General features: G+C 50.5%; 1 protein-coding gene across 1 annotated transcript in view; it reads left to right on the forward strand.

Moving 5' to 3' along the window:
- Positions 1 to 24004, forward strand: part of OTOG (otogelin) — a 217270-nt gene that overhangs the window by 111042 nt on the left and 82224 nt on the right. Inside the window, exons 28-33 of the mRNA XM_077453472.1 lie at positions 133 to 252; positions 1405 to 1521; positions 8219 to 8375; positions 11818 to 11844; positions 17209 to 17370; positions 17529 to 17807. Of these exons, the coding sequence (XP_077309598.1) occupies positions 133 to 252; positions 1405 to 1521; positions 8219 to 8375; positions 11818 to 11844; positions 17209 to 17370; positions 17529 to 17807 (862 nt within the window). The remainder of the gene's footprint in view (positions 1 to 132; positions 253 to 1404; positions 1522 to 8218; positions 8376 to 11817; positions 11845 to 17208; positions 17371 to 17528; positions 17808 to 24004) is intronic.

The following is a 24004-nucleotide window of genomic DNA, read 5'->3' on the forward strand; positions in this document are numbered from 1 at the left end:
TCTCCCTGATCTCATGTCCCCTTCACCCCAATCTCACTCTGATATCATGTCCCTCCTTCACCTGATCTCATAATTTGCCCCCCTCTGATATCCTCCATATCCCCTTCACCATGCTTTTTTCTGACATTTCAGGGATTGCTGGCCGGACTTTGTGGAAACTTTGACCTAAAAACAGTGAATGAGATGAGATCTCCAGACAGCTACGAGCTGAGCAACCCTCAGGAATTTGGGAATAGCTGGGCGGCCACCGAGGTAAAATGATCATCAGAGCTCTATCCGATACATTGTTACAGTATATAGGTAGAGCGTATGCGGTCTGTGTGGGTTGTGGTTTCTGTGGGCAGTGGTCTCTGCGGGCAGCGGTCTCTATCGGTAGCAGTCTCTGTCGGTCTCTGCGGGTGGTGGTCTCTGCGGGTGGTGGTCTCTGCAAGTGGCGGTCTCTGTCAGTAACGGTCTCTGTGGGTGGTGGTCTCTGACGGTGATGGTCTGTGTGGGTGGCAAACTCTGTAGGTGATGGTCTGTTTGGCTGGCAGACTCTGTGGGCAGCGGTCTCTGTGGGCAGCGGTCTCTGTGGGTAACAGTCTCTATCAGTAGCAGTCTGTCGGTCTTTATCGGTGGCGGTCTCTGCAGGCGGCAGTCTCTGTCAGTGGCAGACTCTGTGGGCTCTCTCTATCGGTAACAATCTCTGTCAGTCTTTATCGGTGGCGGTCTCTGTGGGTGGCAGTTCCTGCGGGTGGTGGTCTCTGTCATTGGTGGCCTCTGCAGGTGGCGGGCTCTGCGGGTGGCAGTCTCCATCAGTGGTGGTCTCTGCGGGTGGCCGTCTCTGCGGGTGGCAGTCTGTTGGTCGTAGTCTCTGTGGGTAACGGTCTGTCGGTGGTAGTCTCTGTCGGTGGTAGTCTCTGTCGGTGGTAGTCTCTGTCGGTGGTAGTCTCTGTCGGTGGTAGTCTCTGTCGGTGGTAGTCTCTGTCGGTGGTAGTCTCTGTCGGTGGTAGTCTCCGTCGGTGGTAGTCTCTGTCGGTGGTAGTCTCTGTCGGTGGTAGTCTCTGTCGGTGGTAGTCTCCGTCGGTGGTAGTCTCCGTCGGTGGTAGTCTCCGTCGGTGGTAGTCTCCGTCGGTGGTAGTCTCCGTCGGTGGTAGTCTCCGTCGGTGGTAGTCTCCGTCGGTGCTGTTCTCCGTCGGTGCTGTTCTCCGTCGGTGCTGTTCTCCGTCGGTGCTGTTCTCCGTCGGTGCTGTTCTCCGTCGGTGGCAGTCTCTGCGGGTGGCAGTCTCTGCGGGTGGCAGTCTCCGTCGGTGGTAGTCTTTGAGGGTGGCGGTCTCCGTCGGTGGTAGTCTTTGAGGGTGGCGGTCTCTGTCGGTCATGGTCTCTCTCGGCTCTCATGTACTCATGCCTGTTTCCTCTCTCCAGTGTGCAGACAGCCCGGACACCCGTAACCCTTGCACTCTCAACCCTCTCCGGGAGCCATTCGCCAAGAAGGAGTGCGCCATATTACTGAGTGAAGTGTTTGAAGCCTGCCACCCAGTGGTGAGTTCCTGTACTGAATGCACTACTCTGTGATAGCTTTATAGGGTTTCAGTTACAAGGATTTGGGGAACACAATCCCTTCACATGATGAGAGAGCTGGCAGCTGCTTTTGACCGGGGGGGGGGGCCCAGCTGTGACTCGCACCTTATTGCAGCAGTGGGGGCCTTCTCATATATGGAGCAGCATGTACTCTTGTGGGAGGTACACTGTCTTTTTCTGAAGCTCTTGTAAAGAGGGGCTGAAAGCTTCATGCTTGTAAATGGTTGGATCAGATAGCCTTTTGAGGTTGGCTCGGGTGTGCATCAGGGGTGTCTTTTGAGTCCTCTCCTATACGCATTTTCAATATATCCCTTCATCATAAGCTAAGAGGGCAGGCCGTTGTGCAGCGTGCCTTTGGGCATTCCTGGTGAGTTTCCTCTGAGGGTTGTGGCCTATGCTGATGACGTGTCTGTTTTCATCTCTGGCATAGAGGAGGCGGAGGAGGTGGTCTCGGTGATGGAGCAGTATGCTGAGGCATCTGGCTCAAAGATCAATCAGGATAAAAGTGAGGTTTTCTGGATGGGAGAGGAAGGCGACAGCTTTGAGCTTCCAGACGTCTTCCCAGAGCCCAGACAGGAAATTCAACTTTTAGGCATCAAATTGGGTAAGCAGGAAACAAGATGCTGATGCCAAGGTTGCCAGCCGGAAGGATTGGAAACTCTCTTACAGGGAAAGGATTGACCTGATTAAAACTTACCTGATCCCGGTATTTCTGTATGTCAGCTTTGTCTGTGTTTTGCCAGTCTCTCTCTATGCGAAGATCTACAGCTGGTTCTCCAGTAGTTATGGGGGAACAAACTAAACCTTTTTAAAAGGTCTGTGACCTAATTTCCGAGGCCAAATGGGTGGCCTAGGTATAGGTGAACCCTTGGTATTTTTTTTCTCTGATATTTTTGAAACATAATTTTGGCAACTTGCTGGCAGAGGAACCGCCTGGGTTGGTTGGTATGTTTCAGTCCTGGTTTAGACTTTTTCTGCGAAGCTGGGAGAATAGGGGACAGTGAAAATCCTAAGGTTCCAACATGGTGAGCTTATGTTGCCCCATGCCTAAAAATGCTTTGAACAGTGGTGAGTGACAGAGGAGGTAATTAAGTCTCTTCCTAGGAAGACCCTGGAGAGGAGGTTTGTTGAATCTGCCTTTAGCGAGCCACTGGCCTTGAGGGATTGCCCAGGCCCTGTTATGAGGGAGGGTCTGCGTTTGCTCAATCTAGAGAGAATCCCTTTAAAGTTTCGGGATTTGGCCTGGCTCTTGTTTCATGGCAGACTCTATGTGAAGGTCAACCTGAAGCATTGCTCTGCGGAGAACCGTGGTTGTCCAGGTTGGGTGAGACAGTGGACCATTTCTTGCTTCAGTGCCCATTGAATATACAAGTCTAAAAGTGGGTGGCTGGGGCTCTGGGTATCCCTTTCCCACTTGAATTATGCGGAGTGGTCGTACGGGGCCTTTGTGTCAGAAACCATGAATCAGACTGAGACAGAAGTACAATTAAATCACACTTGTTTATTAATAAAAAATAAAAAGCTAAATAGAGAAAGCATAGTCAAAGCATATCCAGAGTTCAGTAACCGGTTCAGGTAGTCAGCCAGGCCAGAGTTCAATAACCAGATCGGGTAATCAGCCAGTCCAGAAGTCAGGGATACAAGTAGAACAACAGCAAGCAGGATAAGGAGCCAGAAGGGATGTCAGCAAGCCAGTCTTTAAACAGAACCGCAGGAGATGGTTTCTTGTGATGTGACCAAGGCGAAGGCAGAGGTGAAGTGAGCTGGACAGCTTTAAAGAGGAAGTAAAGGGGAAAAAAATAAAAAAACACACCCTGCAAGGCAAAGGCATAATGAGCTAGTATGCATAGCATACTAGCTCATTATGAATAACTTACCTGAGAACGAAGCCCCCGAAGTGGTCCTCCGTCTTCCTCTTCGCCGCTGCCATGGATCCCGGAGCAACTTCCGGGGTCTCGCGGCTCCGGCGCTGTGATTTGACGTCACTCCCACGCATGCGCACGGGAGCCGACATTCGCGGCATATCGCCACGATCTGCGGCCTGCCCAGTGCGCCTGCGCGCCACTGTCTATGGCGCATGCGCCGTAGACAGAGGTGGCCGTCTTCTGGTAAATATCTCCTAAACCGTATAGGTTTAGGAGATATTTCTTAGACCTACAGGTAGGCCTTAATCTAGGCCTTAATCTAGGCTTACTTGTAGGTCAAAGTGGTTTGTAAGGGTTTAAAACCATTTTAAGTAGGCAGGTCAGACGAGCATGATCAGGAACAGCTGGTAACTGTGGAGAGAGAAGAGAACTGGCAATGAGCCGACAGATGAGCGGTCAGCCCAGAGAAGGAAGGGCTGAGCCAGCCCGACACTTTGAGACACATTGGGATTTTGAGGCACTTTTTCTAGTTGGCTTAGTATTGCGTCTCTTCACATGGAATGCACGGTGTCGGGTTTCCATTCGGAAAAAGTCCTTCCTGTGGAGATGTTGGTGCACAACATTGTGGGTGAGGTTGGGAAGATTGGGGGTCTTGGGAAGGACAGGTGGTGGCCGGGGGGCCTGGACAAAGGTGTGGAGGAATGTCAGGTCTCCGTAGCTGTCAGTCTCTGGGGGTGCCACTTTTATTTCTGTCCTTTCAGGTCCCCCTAGATTTTTACAAGATCAGATTATTGGAAAAGGCCACATGATTGGGATACATGTGTAATCGTTTCTTAGCCTGAGGGGGTGTTTGGGTGGGGAGGGGCTTTGTGGTGCCTTTATAATAATAATAATAATAATAATGTATGCATGCGCTTCCACTGTGGAGACACTTATAAATTTGTGCTGTTAGGACTGCAAGCAACGCAGGGTGCCGTGACAAGGCCTTGCAGCTTTCACATGCGTTTGCAAATGTGTGCTAACTAAACCCCTGCTTTTAACAGACGGTTAGACAGGTTCATTTGATTGGTCAACAGACTGGCTGGTGAGTTGAGCTATGGAATTGTTTTTGTCTGTCTTAATAATAATAATGTAGCAAGGTCCCAGGCCTCCTTCAGTCTGATGAAAACTTCCAGAGCCAAGAGCTGCTGACATCCTTCCATGTAGAGTGGGTTGTAAGATATAGTGGGTGTAATGTAAAGTAGATTCAATGGGTGCCAGACACAATGCAAAGAGATTTTATTTATCTTGAACAGAACTTTGGGAGAGAGGGTTAGGGCCAGAACACCCTTAGGTAGTTGCAATGTTAATTTGGCAGACTCCGAGACTTCTACAGGAGGACATCCATGCAGGGAAAGGCATCCAGCAAGAAACCACATCTGAGTAGGATTGCTGTCTCCTATGGTAACAGTCTTTAACAGTTTCTAACACAAGTTGGCTCAGTCCTTCACTTCCACTACAACCACTTCTTATAGTTATTCAGCTCATTGAGCTCCCCGTCTCTCACTAGACCCTCAGATTTACTGTCACTGAATCCCTTGAGCTCCTCCAATCTTCACGGTAGTATCTCCCTCAATCGTCACCTCTGCTCGGTCCCCGGCTTGGTATTCAAGGCTGCTCTGCATGTGTCACCTCCGCTGGTTGGGTCCCTGGCTTGGTACTCAAGGCTGCTCTGCATGTGTCACCTCCACTGGTTGGGTCCCTGGCTTGGTACTCAAGGCTGCTCTGCATGTGTCACCTCCCTTGGTTGGGTCCCCGGCTTGGTACTCAAGGCTGCGCTGCATGTGTCACCTCTGCTGGTTGGGTCTCTGGCTTGGTACTCAAGGCTGCGCTGCATGTGTCACCTCCGCTGGTTGGGTCTCTGGCTTGGTACTCAAGGCTGCGCTGCATGTGTCACCTCCTCTGGTTGGGTCCCCGGCTTGGTATTCAAGGCTGCTCTGCATGTGTCACCTCCGCTGGTTGGGTCCCTGGCTTGGTACTCAAGGCTGCTCTGCATGTGTCACCTCCGCTGGTTGGGTCCCCGGCTTGGTACTCAAGGCTGCTCTGCATGTGTCACCTCCCTTGGTTGGGTCCCCGGCTTGGTACTCAAGGCTGCTCTGCATGTGTCACCTCCCTTGGTTGGGTCCCCGGCTTGGTACTCAAGGCTGCGCTGCATGTGTCACCTCCTCTGGTTGGGTCCCCGGCTTGGTATTCAAGGCTGCTCTGCATGTGTCACCTCCGCTGGTTGGGTCCCTGGCTTGGTACTCAAGGCTGCTCTGCATGTGTCACCTCCGCTGGTTGGGTCTCTGGCTTGGTACTCAAGGCTGCTCTACATGTGTCACCTCCCTTGGTTGGGTCCCCGGCTTGGTACTCAAGGCTGCTCTGCATGTGTCACCTCCCTTGGTTGGGTCCCCGGCTTGGTACTCAAGGCTGCTCTGCATGTGTCACCTCCGCTGGTTGGGTCTCTGGCTTGGTACTCAAGGCTGATCTGCATGTGTCACCTCCGCTGGTTGGGTCCCCGGCTTGGTACTCAAGGCTGCTCTGCATGTGTCACCTCCGCTGGTTGGGTCTCTGGCTTGGTACTCAAGGGTGCTCTGCATGTGTCTCCTCCGCTGGTTGGGCCCCTGGCTTGGTACTCAAGGGTGCTCTGCATGTGTCACCTCCGCTGGTTGGGTCTCTGGCTTGGTACTCAAGGCTGCTCTGCATGTGTCACCTCCGCTGGTTGGGTCTCTGGCTTGGTACTCAAGGGTGCTCTGCATGTGTCACCTCCGCTGGTTGGGTCCCCGGCTTGGTACTCAAGGCTGCTCTGCATGTGTCACCTCCGCTGGTTGGGTCTCTGGCTTGGTACTCAAGGGTGCTCTGCATGTGTCTCCTCCGCTGGTTGGGCCCCTGGCTTGGTACTCAAGGGTGCTCTGCATGTGTCACCTCCGCTGGTTGGGTCTCTGGCTTGGTACTCAAGGCTGCTCTGCATGTGTCACCTCCGCTGGTTGGGTCTCTGGCTTGGTACTCAAGGGTGCTCTGCATGTGTCTCCTCCGCTGGTTGGGTCCCCGGCTTGGTACTCAAGGCTGCGCTGCATGTGTCACCTCCGCTGGTTGGGTCCCCGGCTTGGTACTCAAGGCTGCTCTGCATGTGTCACCTCCGCTGGTTGGGTCTCTGGCTTGGTACTCAAGGGTGCTCTGCATGTGTCTCCTCCGCTGGTTGGGTCCCCGGCTTGGTACTCAAGGCTGCGCTGCATGTGTCACCTCCGCTGGTTGGGTCCCCGGCTTGGTACTCAAGGCTGCTCTGCATGTGTCACCTCCGCTGGTTGGGTCTCTGGCTTGGTACTCAAGGGTGCTCTGCATGTGTCTCCTCCGCTGGTTGGGCCCCTGGCTTGGTACTCAAGGCTGATCGGCATGTGTCACCTCCGCTGGTTGGGTCCCCGGCTTGGTACTCAAGGGTGCTCTGCATGTGTCTCCTCCGCTGGTTGGGCCCCTGGCTTGGTACTCAAGGCTGATCGGCATGTGTCACCTCCGCTGGTTGGGTCCCCGGCTTGGTACTCAAGGCTGCTCTGCATGTGTCACCTCCGCTGGTTGGGTCTCTGGCTTGGTACTCAAGGGTGCTCTGCATGTGTCTCCTCCGCTGGTTGGGTCCCTGGCTTGGTACTCAAGGCTGTGCTGCATGTGTCACCTCCGCTGGTTGGGTCCCTGGCTTGGTACAGAAGGCTGCTCTGCATGTGTCACTTCTGCTGGCTTGATCCCCACTGAAGTTTCCCAATTCTTCACCATCCCTGGTTGGGGAATAGTCTGTCTGCTCTGGTACTTGCTTCAGTTTCTCACTGTGGTCCCTGGTAAAGGTGGACGGTCCCTTACTGGTGACAGTTTCCCCTCTACCTCCGACCAGGACAGGTTCTTCCCGGCCGGCAGAACTGTCACTTCTGGTTCGACTGCAAGCCGCAATCCCAACCCTGCGCTGCTCTCTTACTTCTGGATATGCCCAAGCTCCGGCCTAGCAGCCCGGGCAATACAACACATGTCCACCCAGACAGCTGTCCAGGTGGCACAGAACCCCGATCACCTGACTCCACCCAAATATATAGGTTCTCCCAACAGGCCAAAGGATTTAAGGAAACCCCTGCCCATTGGCTGAGATAGTAGGAAAACCACTGTATAATGTAGTTGGTGTGCAGAGTGGTCGGTGTTCTGGCTAATTGAGTTCACAGAGAATCCATTACAAGTGCAAACCGGCAACTCGACAACTTCTCCATAGAAAGTTTTATTGTAGCATTATAGCAGTAACAGTACTCAACTGACGCGTTTCGGCCTAAGCCTTCATCAAAAGCATGAGCATTGGCTGAGATACCCCATATACTCTGACCTAGCATTGCCCTTGTCTTATCAAATGCCACCAAGTGCCCGGCCACCTAGTGGCAAAAGAGAAAAGTGCAGAAATACCAGACTTAGAATGAAATCCATGGATCCCTAACAATGGACCAAGGTAAGTACACCTGCCAGGTACATTTAGGAAGCAACCCTAAACATCAGGGTGCTCCAATCATAACGTATATCGTGGCTTGTATATTTAGTTCTGTTTGTTTTTTCTGGCAAAAAAAAGCAATTTTATGTTTTTTTTATGCTGAAGTAAGCTATTTTTTTTGTTTATATATAATATATTTATATAGTTTTTATATAAATACGGAATAAATGTCATAGCCCAGAGCTATTTAGCTCCGCCTCCTTCATACACATGAGTTATCGCTCACATCCTGTCACCAATGTGCTCCCGTCTCACACTCCAGGTGGACGTCACGTGGTTTTACTCCAACTGTCTGTCCGATACGTGTGGCTGTAACCGTGGTGGAGACTGCGAGTGTTTCTGTACCAGCGTGTCAGCGTACGCCCACCAGTGCTGCCAGCAGGGAGTCAGCGTGGACTGGAGATCACCGCGGCTGTGCCGTGAGTATGCTCTGTGCTGTCTGTTTGTAGGGACAGTGTGCCCATCAGCACTACAAGAGCGCCACATCACCTTATCCCTACCACTTATCATAACCACAACCATGTCTCCCCACCATGTCTCCCCACCATGTCTCCCCACCATGTCTCCCCACCATGTCTCCCCACCATGTCTCCCCATCATGTCTCCCCATCATGTCTCCCCATCATGTCTCCCCATCATGTCTCCCCATCATGTCTCCCCATCATGTCTCCCCATCATGTCTCCCCATCATGTCTCCCCACCATGTCTCCCCACCATGTCTCCCCACCATGTCTCCCCACCATGTCTCCCCACCATGTCTCCCCACCATGTCTCCCCACCATGTCTCCCCATCATGTCTCCCCATCATGTCTCCCCATCATGTCTCCCCATCATGTCTCCCCATCATGTCTCCCCATCATGTCTCCCCACCATGTCTCCCCACCATGTCTCCCCACCATGTTGTCTCCCCACCATGTTGTCTCCCCACCATGTTGTCTCCCCACTATGTCTCCCCACCATGTTGTCTCCCCACCATGTTGTCTCCCCACCATGTCTCCCCACCATGTCTCCCCACCATGTCTCCCCACCATGTCTCCCCACCATGTTGTCTCCCCACCATGTTGTCTCCCCACCATGTTGTCTCCCCATTATGTCTCCCCACCATGTTGTCTCCCCACCATGTCTTCCCACCATGTTGTCTCCCCACCATGTTGTCTCCCCATCATGTCTCCCCGTTGTCTCCCCATCATGTCTCCCCACCATGTATCTCCACCATATCCCTACCATGTATCCCCACTAGGGATGAGCCGAATGCCGCTCCCCCCCCCGGTTCGGTTTGCACCAGAACATGCGAACAGGCAAAAAATTTGTTCGAACACATGAACACGTTAGTCTATGGGACACGAACATGAAAAATCAAAAGTGCTAATTTTAAAGGCTTATATGCATGGTATTGTCATAAAAAGTGTTTGGGGACCCGGGTCCTGCCCCGGGGGAGTGTTTGGGGACCCGGGTCCTGCCCCGGGGGAGTGTTTGGGGACCCGGCTCCTGCCCCGGGGGAGTGTTTGGGGACCCGGCTCCTGCCCCGGGGGAGTGTTTGGGGACCCGGCTCCTGCCCCGGGGGAGTGTTTGGGGACCCGGCTCCTGCCCCAGGGGACATGTATCAATGCAAAAAAAAGTTTTAAAAACGCCCGCTGTTTTCAGGAGCCGTGATTTTAATGACGCTTAATGTGAAACAATAAAAGTGTAATATTCCTTTAAATATCATACCCAGGGGGTGTCTGTAGAATGCCTGTAAAGGGGCGCATTTTTCCCGTGTTTAGAATAGTCCAAGAGCAAAAATACATTTCTAAATAAAATAAAAAAAGTAATTTAAAACTACTCGCAGCTGTAATGAATTGTCGGTCCGCAATACACATAAAAGTTAATTGATAAAAACAGCATACCCCCCCCCCCCCTCAAAATCCATACCAGACCCTTATCTGAACACACAACCTGGCAGGGCGCAGGAAAAGAGGGGGGGGGGGCGAGAGAAATTCCCCCCCCCTCCTGAACCATACCAGGCCACATGCCCTCAACATTGGGAGGGTGCTTTGAGGTCCCCCCCCAAAGCACCTTGTCCCCATGTTGATGAGGACAAGGGCCTCATCCCCCAAACCTTTCCCGCTGGTTGTGGGGCTCTGCGGACAGGGGGCTTTAACAAGGGGACCCCCAGATCCTGACCCCTGTGTGAATTGGTAATGGGGTACAAATGTACCCCTACCATTTCACAAAGAAATGTGTCAAAAGTGTTAAACACGAGACGGTTTTTGACAATTCCTTTATAATTTCTTCTTCTTTTCGTTTCTTCCATCTTCTTTCTTCTCCATCTTCTTCTTCATCTTCTTCCTCCGCTCTTCTCGTCCCGCATCTTGCTCCCAGTGACCCCACCCCTCTCTGATGCACGGGGAAAGCCATAGGGAAGTCCCCATGCCTCAGAGGGGGCGGGGTCACTGGGTGGCCCCGCCCTCCGTTATATAAGAAGTGTCAGAAGAACAGAAGCGTCACACGGCTGAATACTCCCACAGAGGCGGATCGTGAGGACGGCGCGGAGAAGAAGCCGGAGCAAGATGCGGGACGAGAAGAGCGGAGGAAGAAGAAGATGGAGAAGATGAATAAGAATAAGATGGAGGAAGACCAGAACAAAGAAGATGGAAGAAGCAGAAGAAGAAGAAATTAATAAAGGACTTGTCAAAAACTGTCTGTTGTGTTTTTTAACCCTTTTGACACTTTTTTTGGTGAAATGGTAGGGGTACATTTGTACCTCATTACCAATTCACACGGGGGGAGGCCGGGATCGGGGGGTCCCCTTGTTAAAGGGGGCTTCCAGATTCCGATAAGCCCCCCGTCCACAGATTCCCACAACCACCGGCCAGGGTTGAGGGGATGAGGCCCTTCTCCCCATCAACGTGGGAACAAGGTGCTTTGGGAGGGGGCTCGACCCCCAAAGCATTTTTGGGGTAGCATTTGCGGTCTGCCCGGTTGCGTGCTTGGATAAGGGTCTAATATGGATTTTTGGGGGGACCCCCACACCATTTTTTTTTGGCCTGGGGTTCCCCTTAAAAGCCATACCAGACCTGAAGGGCCTGGTATGGAATTTAGGGGGAACCCCAGGCATTTTTTTTTTAATTTTGGTTTGGGGTTGCTCAGATAAGGGTCTGGTATGGATTTTGAGGGGGGTATGCCATTTTTATCAATGAACTTTTCTGTGTATTGCGGACAGACAATTCATTGTAGCCATGAGTAGTTTTAAATGACTTTTTTCCTTTAGAAATCTCATTTTGCTCTCGGACTGTTCTAAGCACGGGAAACATGCGCCCCTTTACAGGCATTCTATAGACACCCCCCAGGTACAAATTTAAAGGAATATTACACTTTTATTGTTTCACTTTAAGCATTATTAAAATCACTGCTCCCGAAAAAACGTCCTTATTATAAAACTTTTTTTGCATTGACACATGTCCCCCGGGGCAGGACCCGGGTCCCCAAACACTCCCCCGGGGGACATGTGTCAATGCAAAAAAAGTTTTATAATAAGGACGTTTTTTCGGGAGCAGCGATTTTAATAATGCTTAAAGTGAAACAATAAAAGTGTAATATTCCTTTAAATTTGTAGCCGATCCCACCCCCACCTAACTGTCCCTGAGCCCCCCCCCCATCAAATCATTCTCTGCAGCTATTACCACCTCCCCTCCCTTTAGAATGTAAAGCGCTGCATAAACTGTTGGCGCTATATAAATCGTGTATAATAATAATAATAATATGCATCCCCATCATATCCTTACCATATCTCCCCACCATGTGTCCCCACCATGTGTCCCCACATACGGGATGTGACGGAGTCTGCAGATTCTGATTTTCTGTGTTTCTTCTCTTCCTCAGCCTATGACTGCGAGTTCTACAACAAAGGTGAGCGCTGATGTGATCCGTATTCTCCGTTCTCTGATCCATGTGCCACACTCCGGTATATGTTGGTGATTTTTAAATTCTCTTCTCATGTTCTGTGCTGTTCTTGAATCTTCCACATGGGGGCAGCATTGTTCAGTGGAGGAGGCTGCAAACAACCTGGACAGACGTGTCCCCCTGGAGCCCCATACAGCACAATGTATAATCATGTATATACTGTGTGTGTGTATATATAATGTATATCATGTATATACTGTGTGTGTGTGTGTGTATGTATGTGTATATATATATATAATGAATATACTGTGTGTGTATAATATATACTGTGTGTGTATATATCATGTATATACTGTGTGTATATCATGTATATACTGTGTGTGCATATTATATATATATATATATATATATATATATATATATATATATATATATATATATATATATATATATATATATATATATATATATATATATATATATATATATATATATATAACATAGTTACATAGGATATAGTATTTATATAATGAAATCATATCCCCTCTCAGGCGTCTCTTCTCCAGAGAGAATAAGTTCAGATCTCACAACCTTTCCTCATAACTAATATCCTCCAGACCCTTTATTAGCTTTGTTGCCCTTCTTTGTAGTCGCTCCATTTCCAGTACACCCTTCCTGAGGACTGGTGCCCAGAACTGGACAGTATACTCCAGGTGCGGCCGGACCAGAGTCTTGTAGAGCGGGAGAATTATCATTTTATCTCTGGAGTTGATCCCTTTTTAATGCCAATATTCTGTTTGCTTTGTTAGCAGCAGCTTGGCATTGGTGAGCCCATCATCTACTAGGACCCCCAGGTCCTCCTCCATCCTAGATCCCCCCAGAGGTCCCCCCCCCAGGTCCTTCTCCATCCTACATCCCCCCAGAGGTCCCCCCCCCCAGGTCCTTCTCCATCCTACATCCCCCCAGAGGTCCCCCCCCAGGTCCTTCTCCATCCTACATCCCCCCAGAGGTTCCCCCCCCAGGTCCTTCTCCATCCTACATCCCCCCCAGAGGTTCCCCCCCCAGGTCCTTCTCCATCCTACATCCCCCCAGAGGTTCCCCCCCCCCCCAGGTCCTTCTCCATCCTACATCCCCCCAGAGGTTCCCCCCCCCCCCAGGTCCTTCTCCATCCTACATCCCCCCAGAGGTTCTCCCTCCAGTCTATAGATTGTGTTAAGATTTTTGCCGCACAAATGCATTATTTTACATTTTTCTACATTGAACCTCATTTGACATGTAGTTGCCCCTCCCCCCATTCATTTGTTCAGATCTTCTTGGAAGGTTTCCACATCCTGCAGAGAAGTTATTGCCCTGCTTAGCTTAGTATCGTCCACAAATACAGAGATTGAGCTGTTTCCCCCATCCCCATCCTCCAGGTCATTTATGTACAAATTAAATAGGATTGGTCCCAGCACAGAACCCTGGGGGACCCCACTACCCACCCCCGACCATTCCGAGTACTTCCCATTTATCACCACCCTCTGAACTCGCCCTTGTAGCCAGTTTTCATTCCATGTACTCACCCCTATGGTCCATGCCAACCGACCTTATTTTGTACAGTAAATGTTTATGGGGAACTGTGTCAAATGCTTTTGTAAAATCCACATACACCACATCTATGGGCCTTCCTTTATCCAGATACACCACGTCTACGGGCCTTCCTTTATCCAGATACACCACGTCTACGGGCCTTCCTTTATCTAGATACACCACGTCTACGGGCCTTCCTTTATCCAGATACACCACGTCTACGGGCCTTCCTTTATCTAGATACACCACGTCTACGGGCCTTCCTTTATCTAGATACACCACGTCTACGGGCCTTCCTTTATCTAGATACACCACGTCTACGGGTCTTCCTTTATCTAGATACACCACGTCTACGGGCCTTCCTTTATCCAGATACACCACGTCTACGGGCCTTCCTTTATCTAGATACACCACGTCTACGGGCCTTCCTTTATCTAGATACACCACATCTACGGGCCTTCCTTTATCTAGATACACCACGTCTATGGGCCTTCCTTTATCTAGATACATCACGTCTACGGGTCTTCCTTTATCTAGATACACCACGTCTACGGGCCTTCCTTTATCTAGATACACCACGTCTACGGGCCTTCCTTTATCTAGATACACCACGTCTACGGGCCTTCCTTTATCTAGATACACCACGTCTACGGGCCTTCCTTTATCTAGATACACCACGTCTACGGGCCATCCTTTATCTAGATACACCACATCTACGGGCCTTCCTTTATCTAGATACACCACGTCTACGGGCCTTCCTTTATCTAGATACACCACGTCTACGGGCCATCCTTTATCTAGATACACCACGTCTACGGGCCTTCCTTTATCTAGATACACCACGTCTACGGGCCTTCCTTTATCCAGATACACCACGTCTACAGACCTTCCTTTATCTAGATACACCACGTCTACGGACCTTCCTTTATCCAGATACACCACGTCTACGGGCCTTCCTTTATCTAGATACACCACGTCTACGGGCCTTCCTTTATCTAGATACACCACGTCTACGGGCCTTCCTTTATCTAGATACACCACGTCTACGGGCCTTCCTTTATCTAGATACACCACGTCTACGGGCCTTCATTTATCTAGATACACCACGTCTACGGACCTTCCATTATCTAGATGGCAACTCACCTCCTCATAGAAGGTTAGTAGATTGGTTTGGCAAGAACAATTCTTCATGAATCCATTCTGATTACTGCTTATGATACCGTTCTTATTACTAAATTATCATCCCCTCCAAGAGTTTACATACTATTGATGTTAGGCTGACTGGTCTGTAATTCCCAGGGATGTATTTTGGGCCCTTTTTAAATATTGGTGCTGCATTGGCTTCTCTCCAATCAGCTGATACCATTCCTGTCAGTAGATTGTCAGTAAAAATTAGGAACAATGGTCTGGCAATTACTTGACTGAGTTCCCTAGGTACCCTCGGGTGAAAGCCATCTTGTCCCGGTGATTTATTAATGTTAAGTTTCCCAAGTCTAATTTTAATTCTCTCCTCTGATAACCATGGAGGGGCTTCCTGTGACGTGTCCTGAGGATAAACACTGCAGTTTGGTTCATGAAGCCCCCCGATTCCCTCGTGAAGACTGAGGAGAAGAATAAATTCAATACCTTCGCCAGCTCCCCATCCTTTGTAACCAGATGTCCTTCCTCATTCTTTATGGGGCCAATATGGTCTGTGCTCCCTTTTTTACTGTTTATATACTTAAAACATTTCTTGGGATCTTTATTGCTCTCTTCCGCTATGTGTCTTTAATGTTCTATCATAGCTGTCCTTATTGCACCCTTACATTTCTTGTTGCATTCTTTGTAAAGTCTGAATGCTGATGATGATCCCTCAACCTTGTATTTTTTGAAGGCCTTCTCCTTTGCTTTTATATGCATTTTTATATTGGAGTTCATCCAGGACTTTTGGTTGCTTTTTTTAAATTTATTACCCAATGAGATGCATTGGCTAATGCCCTTATTTATTATGCTCTTTCTCATGGAAAATCCACTATACGCTGCGCTTAATCCGTGTCTCCTGCGCTAATAGAGCGCCCTTTTAGCTTCTTGGTATAATGCATCTTAGTAAATCCCTGTTTCCACTATCTTCCCAAGTAAACAGACATGACCACCCGCATCGCTGGACCCCTGAGACAGGTAAGTATCTGATTATTAAAAGTCTGCAGCTGCAGTATTCGTAGCTGCTGACTTTTATTTATTTTTTTTAAAAGGGAACCCCGCTTTAACAATAGAGCAATAGAGCTTGATGGTTTCACAATCAGCCAATCAAGCACAGGCATTCCTTCAAACAGGAGGAGTTATACAAATCTCCACCAATGAACAATGACTAGGGGAGTCTATAGGCGTGTCTGGGCAGGGGGCAGTGTGTGTGATTTCCCACCCCCTGTACCTGAAAGCTATCATCTTCAACTAGACAAAGAAAGCCACATGACTGGCATTGAAATCATGAACCCTGCCCCCGACCACAACGCACACAAAGGCTCCAGTTTTCACTGTTGGCGTGAATCCTTATTCTGCATTGTTCAGAGAACAAACACATACCCGGATTATACTACCACTTCTGAGGATGGGAGATTATCTGCAGAGACACGCCACAGCCCCCCCCTCCCCCCCACGTGTTGATCAGAGACACGAGCGTACATCCCCCATAACCAATAATGTCTTTGCAGCTTGAACACACCCCCCCCAGACGATCGTCTGTGCATCGCACAGGGGCCCTTCACTGTTGGACATATCCTCTTCTCTACAACCCCAGGAAGGTTTTCACTACCAAAACTGGTCTCAACTGATGTCAGTCTGCTCCAGTCAGCTCTTCAAAGTGGGGGCGGGGCAGGGGCGGGGGGGGGGGGCGGAGAACTAACATAAATAAAATAACATTTCTACATCTTAAAACGAATGCATTTCTCCTCCCTGTTCTTTGTTCCTAAGATTTAATCCCAATTTATGCCTTCTAGGTTCGTAGTTTAGGGAAGTTGGCTCTTTTGAAATTCAGTGTCTTTGTATTCCCCTTATGTTTCCTGCCGCTGCCGCGGAGTCTGCTATAGTCCGCCAGCTCAGCGGGAGATCTCTCCATTGCTCAGCCGGCGGATGACAGGTCACTCTCTGCTCACTGAGCGGGGAGGGGCTTGTCGGGCGCCGCTGCTTGCAATGGAGAGATCGGAGGAAAACGGACAGCATGTCCTTTTTCATCACATCTCACCCGATCTGCCAGGGATGGATGTGAACGTCGAGCCATCCGTCTGATTTGATCGGACCGGGTCAGATGTCAGCGGACACGTCACCGCTGACATCTGTCACCCCATATACTAACATGGAGCGCCCATTCAGGTCCGCCCACAAAACTGACAGGCAGACCTGACCGGTCCGACAGTGTGAAAGGGGCCTTATACGGAAGCCAATTGACCTGTGATCGCTGTTCCCTAAATTGGCCCATATTTCCACATCCGTGATCAGGTCTGTACTGTTGGTAATCAGTAGATCTAGTAACGCTTTATTTCTAGTTGGTGCGTCTACCATCTGACCCATAAAATTGTCATGCAAGACATTTAGGAACTGGCGAGCCTTAGATGAATGCGCGGTTCCCTCCGCCCAGTCTATGTCTGGATAATTAAAATGATAACACTTCCCATATAATGTGTATGTACTGTGTTTATATACTGTGTGTGTATGTATGTGTGTATATAAATATAAATATATATATATACTGTGTGTGTGTGGCTATACTATATATGTGTATATATGATATAATGATATTGTGACAGTCCTGTGACGCTCCTTCAGTTGTAGGGAAGGGGCCGTACCGCCTGCGCAGTTTCTCGCACTCCAGTCTGGTGTTGGCGGTTCGGTTTTCGGATGCCATAGTAGCGCCGGTGAGAGAAGATGGCGCCATCCCGGGACACACCACGAGCTTCATGCTGATCCCCGGTCTCTACAGATCACACGGTGAGCAGATTTATTATTATCACACTGACAGTGGCCGTGGCGAAGTCTTCTGATGCAGTGAGCCATAGAATTCCCAGAATTCCCCTGTCAGCGCTGACGCACATTTGGCGACAATTCAAAATCTGATCATGGCTGACCACGTTTAACTTCCTCTGCAGACCGCAATCTCGTGTCCCTGGAATTGGCTGATCGGCCAAACTACTTCCTATATGCAGCCAATAACGGGACTCTTCTGGTAACCAAATGGAGGCGGAGCCAAGTCTTCCAGAGCCGGGCGACATTCCTAATCCGACAGAACGCCTGGATGGCCGGCTACAACGCCTTCGAGAGCTTCACCAATCCCGGACACTTCCTGAGATTGTCCCCAACCTCCATCTCCCTGTCCCGATATCGCCACTCCGCCGCCTACCGCCGATCCACCCTCTTCAAGTTATCAGGTAAGAGATATACAGAATATGGGCGGAGTCCTGACCACGTCACGCTATTATACTCCACCCTTATCTGACCCAAGAGTCAGAATGCTGGGTCCCCCCGTGTACAGAGAGTCAGGGTGTTGCCCTTCCCCGTGTACAGAGAGTCGGGGTGTTGCCCTTCCCCGTGTACAGAGAGTCGGGGTGTTGGACCTCCGTCCCTCCTGTCATGTATGGTGAGGACTAGGGATGAGCTTGATGTTCGACTCAAACACCGGCTGTTCGCCCGTTCAGCGAATTCTGAACGTTCACGCCAAATTCGTATGGCGCTCACGGCCCACAATGCACTACGGCATCGCAGTGCATTCCTGGCTTATGATTGGCCAAGCATGCACTGTGACCCCGCATGCTTGGCCAATCACAGTGCCGGCAGTGAGGAGAGCCATAATTGAGGAGAGCCATAATTGGCCACAGGCAGGATGCCTGTGGCCAATTATAGCTCAGGGGGTTTAGTACACGCCCCACACTATATAAGGCTGCCAGCACGGCGGCCTTGTGTAGTGTGTTCCGGCAAGCCAGGAATGGTGGTTTGCGACAATGGCACCAGAGGATGAGACATCTCCGGGAGGCCTTGCAGAAAGCTCTGTGCAACGCGTCCCCAGAGACTGGGAGGTTACAAACTCCTGGTCCTGACAACGTGTTGCTGAGGCATCGGTCAGAAGGAGCGGTGGAGAAGGTGGCCGTCTGACCGATGCGTTCAGACAATTTTTTAGTCCGCAGCCCCAAGGTATGATCGGTTCCAGCAACCATCGCCAGCGTCTGATTTACATGGTGCAGGAATACCTAGGGGCAAGGTCAGACTTGGACACCTTTCCCACCGAAAATCCTCTGGCTTACTGGGTCTTGAGGATGGATCACTGGCCAGAGCTTGCACAGTATGCAATTGAGCTACTGGCCTGTCCTGCATCCAGCGTTCTTTCGGAACGCACCTTCAGTGCTGCTGGTGGCTTTGTTACTGATCACAGGGTGCACCTGTCCACCGAATCAGTTGATCGACTGACCTTCATCAAGATGAATCAGTCATGGATCACCCACAGCTACCAAGCACCTGAAGCTGATGTAACCGAATATTTTTTTTTGAAATGTCACATCCCTTCAAGACCATGCCTATGCTGATGTTGAGTGACTGTCCTGTTATGTTGATTGTCTATCCTCTTCCTCCTCCGCTGATATGTTGGAAGAACATTTTTGGTTCTGGGTGATGCCACCAGCCCAATTTTTCTGCCCCTGTTTAACAGGGACATGTAATTACAATTCTTGATATAATATTTCACAGGAGGGCCCCTTCCTGTGCCCACCCAGAGTAACGGTGAGGACTTATAGTGTTGTGGCACCAGCACCACAACCACCAAAGGTCAATTTTTCTACCACTGTTCAACAATGGCATGTAATTACAATTCTTGATATAATCGTTCACAGCAGGGCGCTCCAGCGCCAACCAAGAGTCACTTTGAGGGCTTACAATGTTGTGGCAAAACCAACACCTTGTTCCGCCATTTCTGCAGAGCATATAGGGCAGGCCCCTACTTTCAAACATCCAACTTACAAACATCTCCTACTTGCAAACGGAAGGAGACAACAGCAAGCGAGATGAAAAAAGATGGACGACAAAACAAATTATACAGGGGTGATAACCCTTCCCTATGTTTTCCAAAAAGCTTAAAAATAGTTTTTTTGACTGGAGCTACACTTTAAAAATGTACCAGTTCAAAATTACAAACAGATTCAACTTAACACAACAAACCTACACAGTCCCCGTCTTGTTTGCACCGCCTGTATACTGCTGTTCTGAGTATATAGGGCCTGGGGGCCACACACATTTCCTTTTTTAAATTTGGGTATGGGGTTCCCCTTAATATCCGTACAAGACCTAAAGGGGCTGGTAATGGGCAGGGAGGGCTACCCATGCCATTTTTCTCAATGATTTTCATCCATATTGCAGGAACCAGATATAACATTAAAAACGCAAGCAGTTTGAAATGACTTTTTTTCTGTTAAATGTCATTTTGTGCAGGGACTGTTCTAAACACGGGAAACACGTGGCACTTCACAGGCATACTACAGACACCCCCCAGGCACCATATTTAAAGGAATATTTTACTTTTTTTTTCACTTTAATCGTCATTAAAATCAGTGCTCCCGCCAAAACGTTAGTTTTAAAAAAAAAATGTTGGCATTGACCCATGTCCCCTGGGGCCGGAGCCAGGTCCCCAAACCCTTTTTAGGACACTATCTTGCATATTAGCCATTAAAATTAGCACTTTTTATTTCGAACGTTCAAGTCCCATAGACTTCAATGGGGTTCTAAAGTTCTGGTGCGAACCAAACCAGGGGGTGTTCGGCTCATCCCTAGTGAGGACCTCCGTCCCTCTTGTCATGTATGGTGAGGACCTCCGTCCCTCCTGTCATGTATGGTGAGGACCTCCGTCCCTCCTGTCATGTATGGTGAGGACCTCTGTCCCTCTTGTCATGTATGGTGAGGACCTCTGTCCCTCTTGTCATGTATGGTGAGGACCTCTGTCCCTCTTGTCATGTATGGTGAGGACCTCCGTCCCTCTTGTCATGTATGGTGAGGACCTCCGTCCCTCTTGTCATGTATGGTGAGGACCTCCGTCCCTCCTGTCATGTATGGTGAGGACCTCCGTCCCTCCTGTCATGTATGGTGAGGACCTCTGTCCCTCTTGTCATGTATGGTGAGGACCTCTGTCCCTCTTGTCATGTATGGTGAGGACCTCCGTCCCTCTTGTCATGTATGGTGAGGACCTCCGTCCCTCTTGTCATGTATGGTGAGGACCTCCGTCCCTCTTGTCATGTATGGTGAGGACCTCCGTCCCTCTTGTCATGTATGGTGAGGACCTCCGTCCCTCTTGTCATGTATGGTGAGGACCTCCGTCCCTCTTGTCATGTATGGTGAGGACCTCCGTCCCTCCTGTCATGTATGGTGAGGACCTCCGTCCCTCTTGTCATGTATGGTGAGGACCTCCGTCCCTCCTGTCATGGATGGTGAGGACCTCCGTCCCTCCTGTCATGTATGGTGAGGACCTCCGTCCCTCCTGTCATGTATGGTGAGGACCTCCGTCCCTCTTGTCATGTATGGTGAGGACCTCCGTCCCTCTTGTCATGTATGGTGAGGACCTCCGTCCCTCCTGTCATGTATGGTGAGGACCTCCGTCCCTCCTGTCATGTATGGTGAGGACCTCCGTCCCTCTTGTCATGTATGGTGAGGACCTCCGTCCCTCTTGTCATGTATGGTGAGGACCTCCGTCCCTCCTGTCATGTATGGTGAGGACCTCTGTCCCTCTTGTCATGTATGGTGAGGACCTCTGTCCCTCTTGTCATGTATGGTGAGGATCTCCGTCCCTCTTGTCATGTATGGTGAGGACCTCTGTCCCTCTTGTCATGTATGGTGAGGACCTCTGTCCCTCCTGTCATGTATGGTGAGGACCTCCGTCCCTCCTGTCATGTATGGTGAGGACCTCCGTCCCTCTTGTCATGTATGGTGAGGACCTCCGTCCCTCCTGTCATGTATGGTGAGGACCTCCGTCCCTCCTGTCATGTATGGTGAGGACCTCCGTCCCTCCTGTCATGTATGGTGAGGACCTCCGTCCCTCCTGTCATGTATGGTGAGGACCTCCGTCCCTCCTGTCATGTATGGTGAGGACCTCCGTCCCTCTTGTCATGTATGGTGAGGACCTCTGTCCCTCTTGTCATGTATGGTGAGGACCTCCGTCCCTCTTGTCATGTATGGTGAGGACCTCCGTCCCTCTTGTCATGTATGGTGAGGACCTCCGTCCCTCCTGTCATGTATGGTGAGGACCTCTGTCCCTCTTGTCATGTATGGTGAGGACCTCTGTCCCTCTTGTCATGTATGGTGAGGATCTCCGTCCCTCTTGTCATGTATGGTGAGGACCTCTGTCCCTCTTGTCATGTATGGTGAGGACCTCTGTCCCTCCTGTCATGTATGGTGAGGACCTCCGTCCCTCCTGTCATGTATGGTGAGGACCTCCGTCCCTCTTGTCATGTATGGTGAGGACCTCCGTCCCTCCTGTCATGTATGGTGAGGACCTCCGTCCCTCCTGTCATGTATGGTGAGGACCTCCGTCCCTCCTGTCATGTATGGTGAGGACCTCCGTCCCTCTTGTCATGTATGGTGAGGACCTCCGTCCCTCCTGTCATGTATGGTGAGGACCTCCGTCCCTCTTGTCATGTGTGTGAAGGACCTCTGTCCCTCCTGTCATGTATGGTGAGGACCTCCGTCCCTCCTGTCATGTATGGTGAGGACCTCCGTCCCTCTTGTCATGTATGGTGAGGACCTTCGTCCCTCCTGTCATGTATGGTGAGGACCTCCGTCCCTCCTGTCATGTATGGTGAGGACCTCCGTCCCTCTTGTCATGTATGGTGAGGACCTCCGTCCCTCTTGTCATGTATGTTGAGGACCTCCGTCCCTCTTGTCATGTATGTTGAGGACCTCCGTCCCTCCTGTCATGTATGGTGAGGACCTCCGTCCCTCTTGTCATGTATGGTGAGGACCTCCGTCCCTCTTGTCATGTATGGTGAGGACCTCCGTCCCTCTTGTCATGTATGGTGAGGACCTCCGTCCCTCTTGTCATGTATGGTGAGGACCTCTGTCCCTCTTGTCATGTATGGTGAGGATCTCCGTCCCTCTTGTCATGTATGGTGAGGACCTCTGTCCCTCTTGTCATGTATGGTGAGGACCTCCGTCCCTCTTGTCATGTATGGTGAGGACCTCCGTCCCTCTTGTCATGTATGTTGAGGACCTCCGTCCCTCTTGTCATGTATGTTGAGGACCTCCGTCCCTCCTGTCATGTATGGTGAGGACCTCCGTCCCTCTTGTCATGTATGGTGAGGACCTCTGTCCCTCTTGTCATGTATGGTGAGGACCTCCGTCCCTCTTGTCATGTATGGTGAGGACCTCCGTCCCTCTTGTCATGTATGGTGAGGACCTCCGTCCCTCTTGTCATGTATGGTGAGGACCTCTGTCCCTCTTGTCATGTATGGTGAGGACCTCTGTCCCTCTTGTCATGTATGGTGAGGACCTCTGTCCCTCTTGTCATGTATGGTGAGGACCTCCGTCCCTCTTGTCATGTATGGTGAGGACCTCCGTCCCTCTTGTCATGTATGGTGAGGACCTCTGTCCCTCTTGTCATGTATGGTGAGGACCTCTGTCCCTCTTGTCATGTATGGTGAGGACCTCCGTCCCTCTTGTCATGTATGGTGAGGACCTCCGTCCCTCTTGTCATGTATGGTGAGGACCTCCGTCCCTCTTGTCATGTATGGTGAGGACCTCCGTCCCTCTTGTCATGTATGGTGAGGACCTCTGTCCCTCTTGTCATGTATGGTGAGGACCTCCGTCCCTCTTGTCATGTATGGTGAGGACCTCTGTCCCTCTTGTCATGTATGGTGAGGACCTCCGTCCCTCTTGTCATGTATGGTGAGGACCTCCGTCCCTCTTGTCATGTATGGTGAGGACCTCTGTCCCTCTTGTCATGTATGGTGAGGATCTCCGTCCCTCTTGTCATGTATGGTGAGGACCTCCGTCCCTCTTGTCATGTATGGTGAGGACCTCCGTCCCTCTTGTCATGTATGGTGAGGACCTCCGTCCCTCCTGTCATGTATGGTGAGGACCTCCGTCCCTCTTGTCATGTATGGTGAGGACCTCCGTCCCTCTTGTCATGTATGGTGAGGACCTCTGTCCCTCTTGTCATGTATGGTGAGGATCTCCGTCCCTCTTGTCATGTATGGTGAGGACCTCTGTCCCTCTTGTCATGTATGGTGAGGACCTCCGTCCCTCTTGTCATGTATGGTGAGGACCTCCGTCCCTCTTGTCATGTATGGTGAGGACCTCTGTCCCTCTTGTCATGTATGGTGAGGACCTCCGTCCCTCTTGTCATGTATGGTGAGGACCTCCGTCCCTCTTGTCATGTATGGTGAGGACCTCTGTCCCTCTTGTCATGTATGGTGAGGATCTCCGTCCCTCTTGTCATGTATGGTGAGGACCTCCGTCCCTCTTGTCATGTATGGTGAGGACCTCTGTCCCTCTTGTCATGTATGGTGAGGACCTCTGTCCCTCTTGTCATGTATGGTGAGGACCTCCGTCCCTCTTGTCATGTATGGTGAGGACCTCTGTCCCTCTTGTCATGTAT

Source organism: Lithobates pipiens, unplaced genomic scaffold (genome assembly GCF_037356315.1).
Source record: "Lithobates pipiens isolate NorthernLeopardFrog02 unplaced genomic scaffold, aLitPip1_a1.2 Scaffold_24, whole genome shotgun sequence".
In the NCBI taxonomy this organism is placed as follows: domain Eukaryota; kingdom Metazoa; phylum Chordata; class Amphibia; order Anura; family Ranidae; genus Lithobates; species Lithobates pipiens.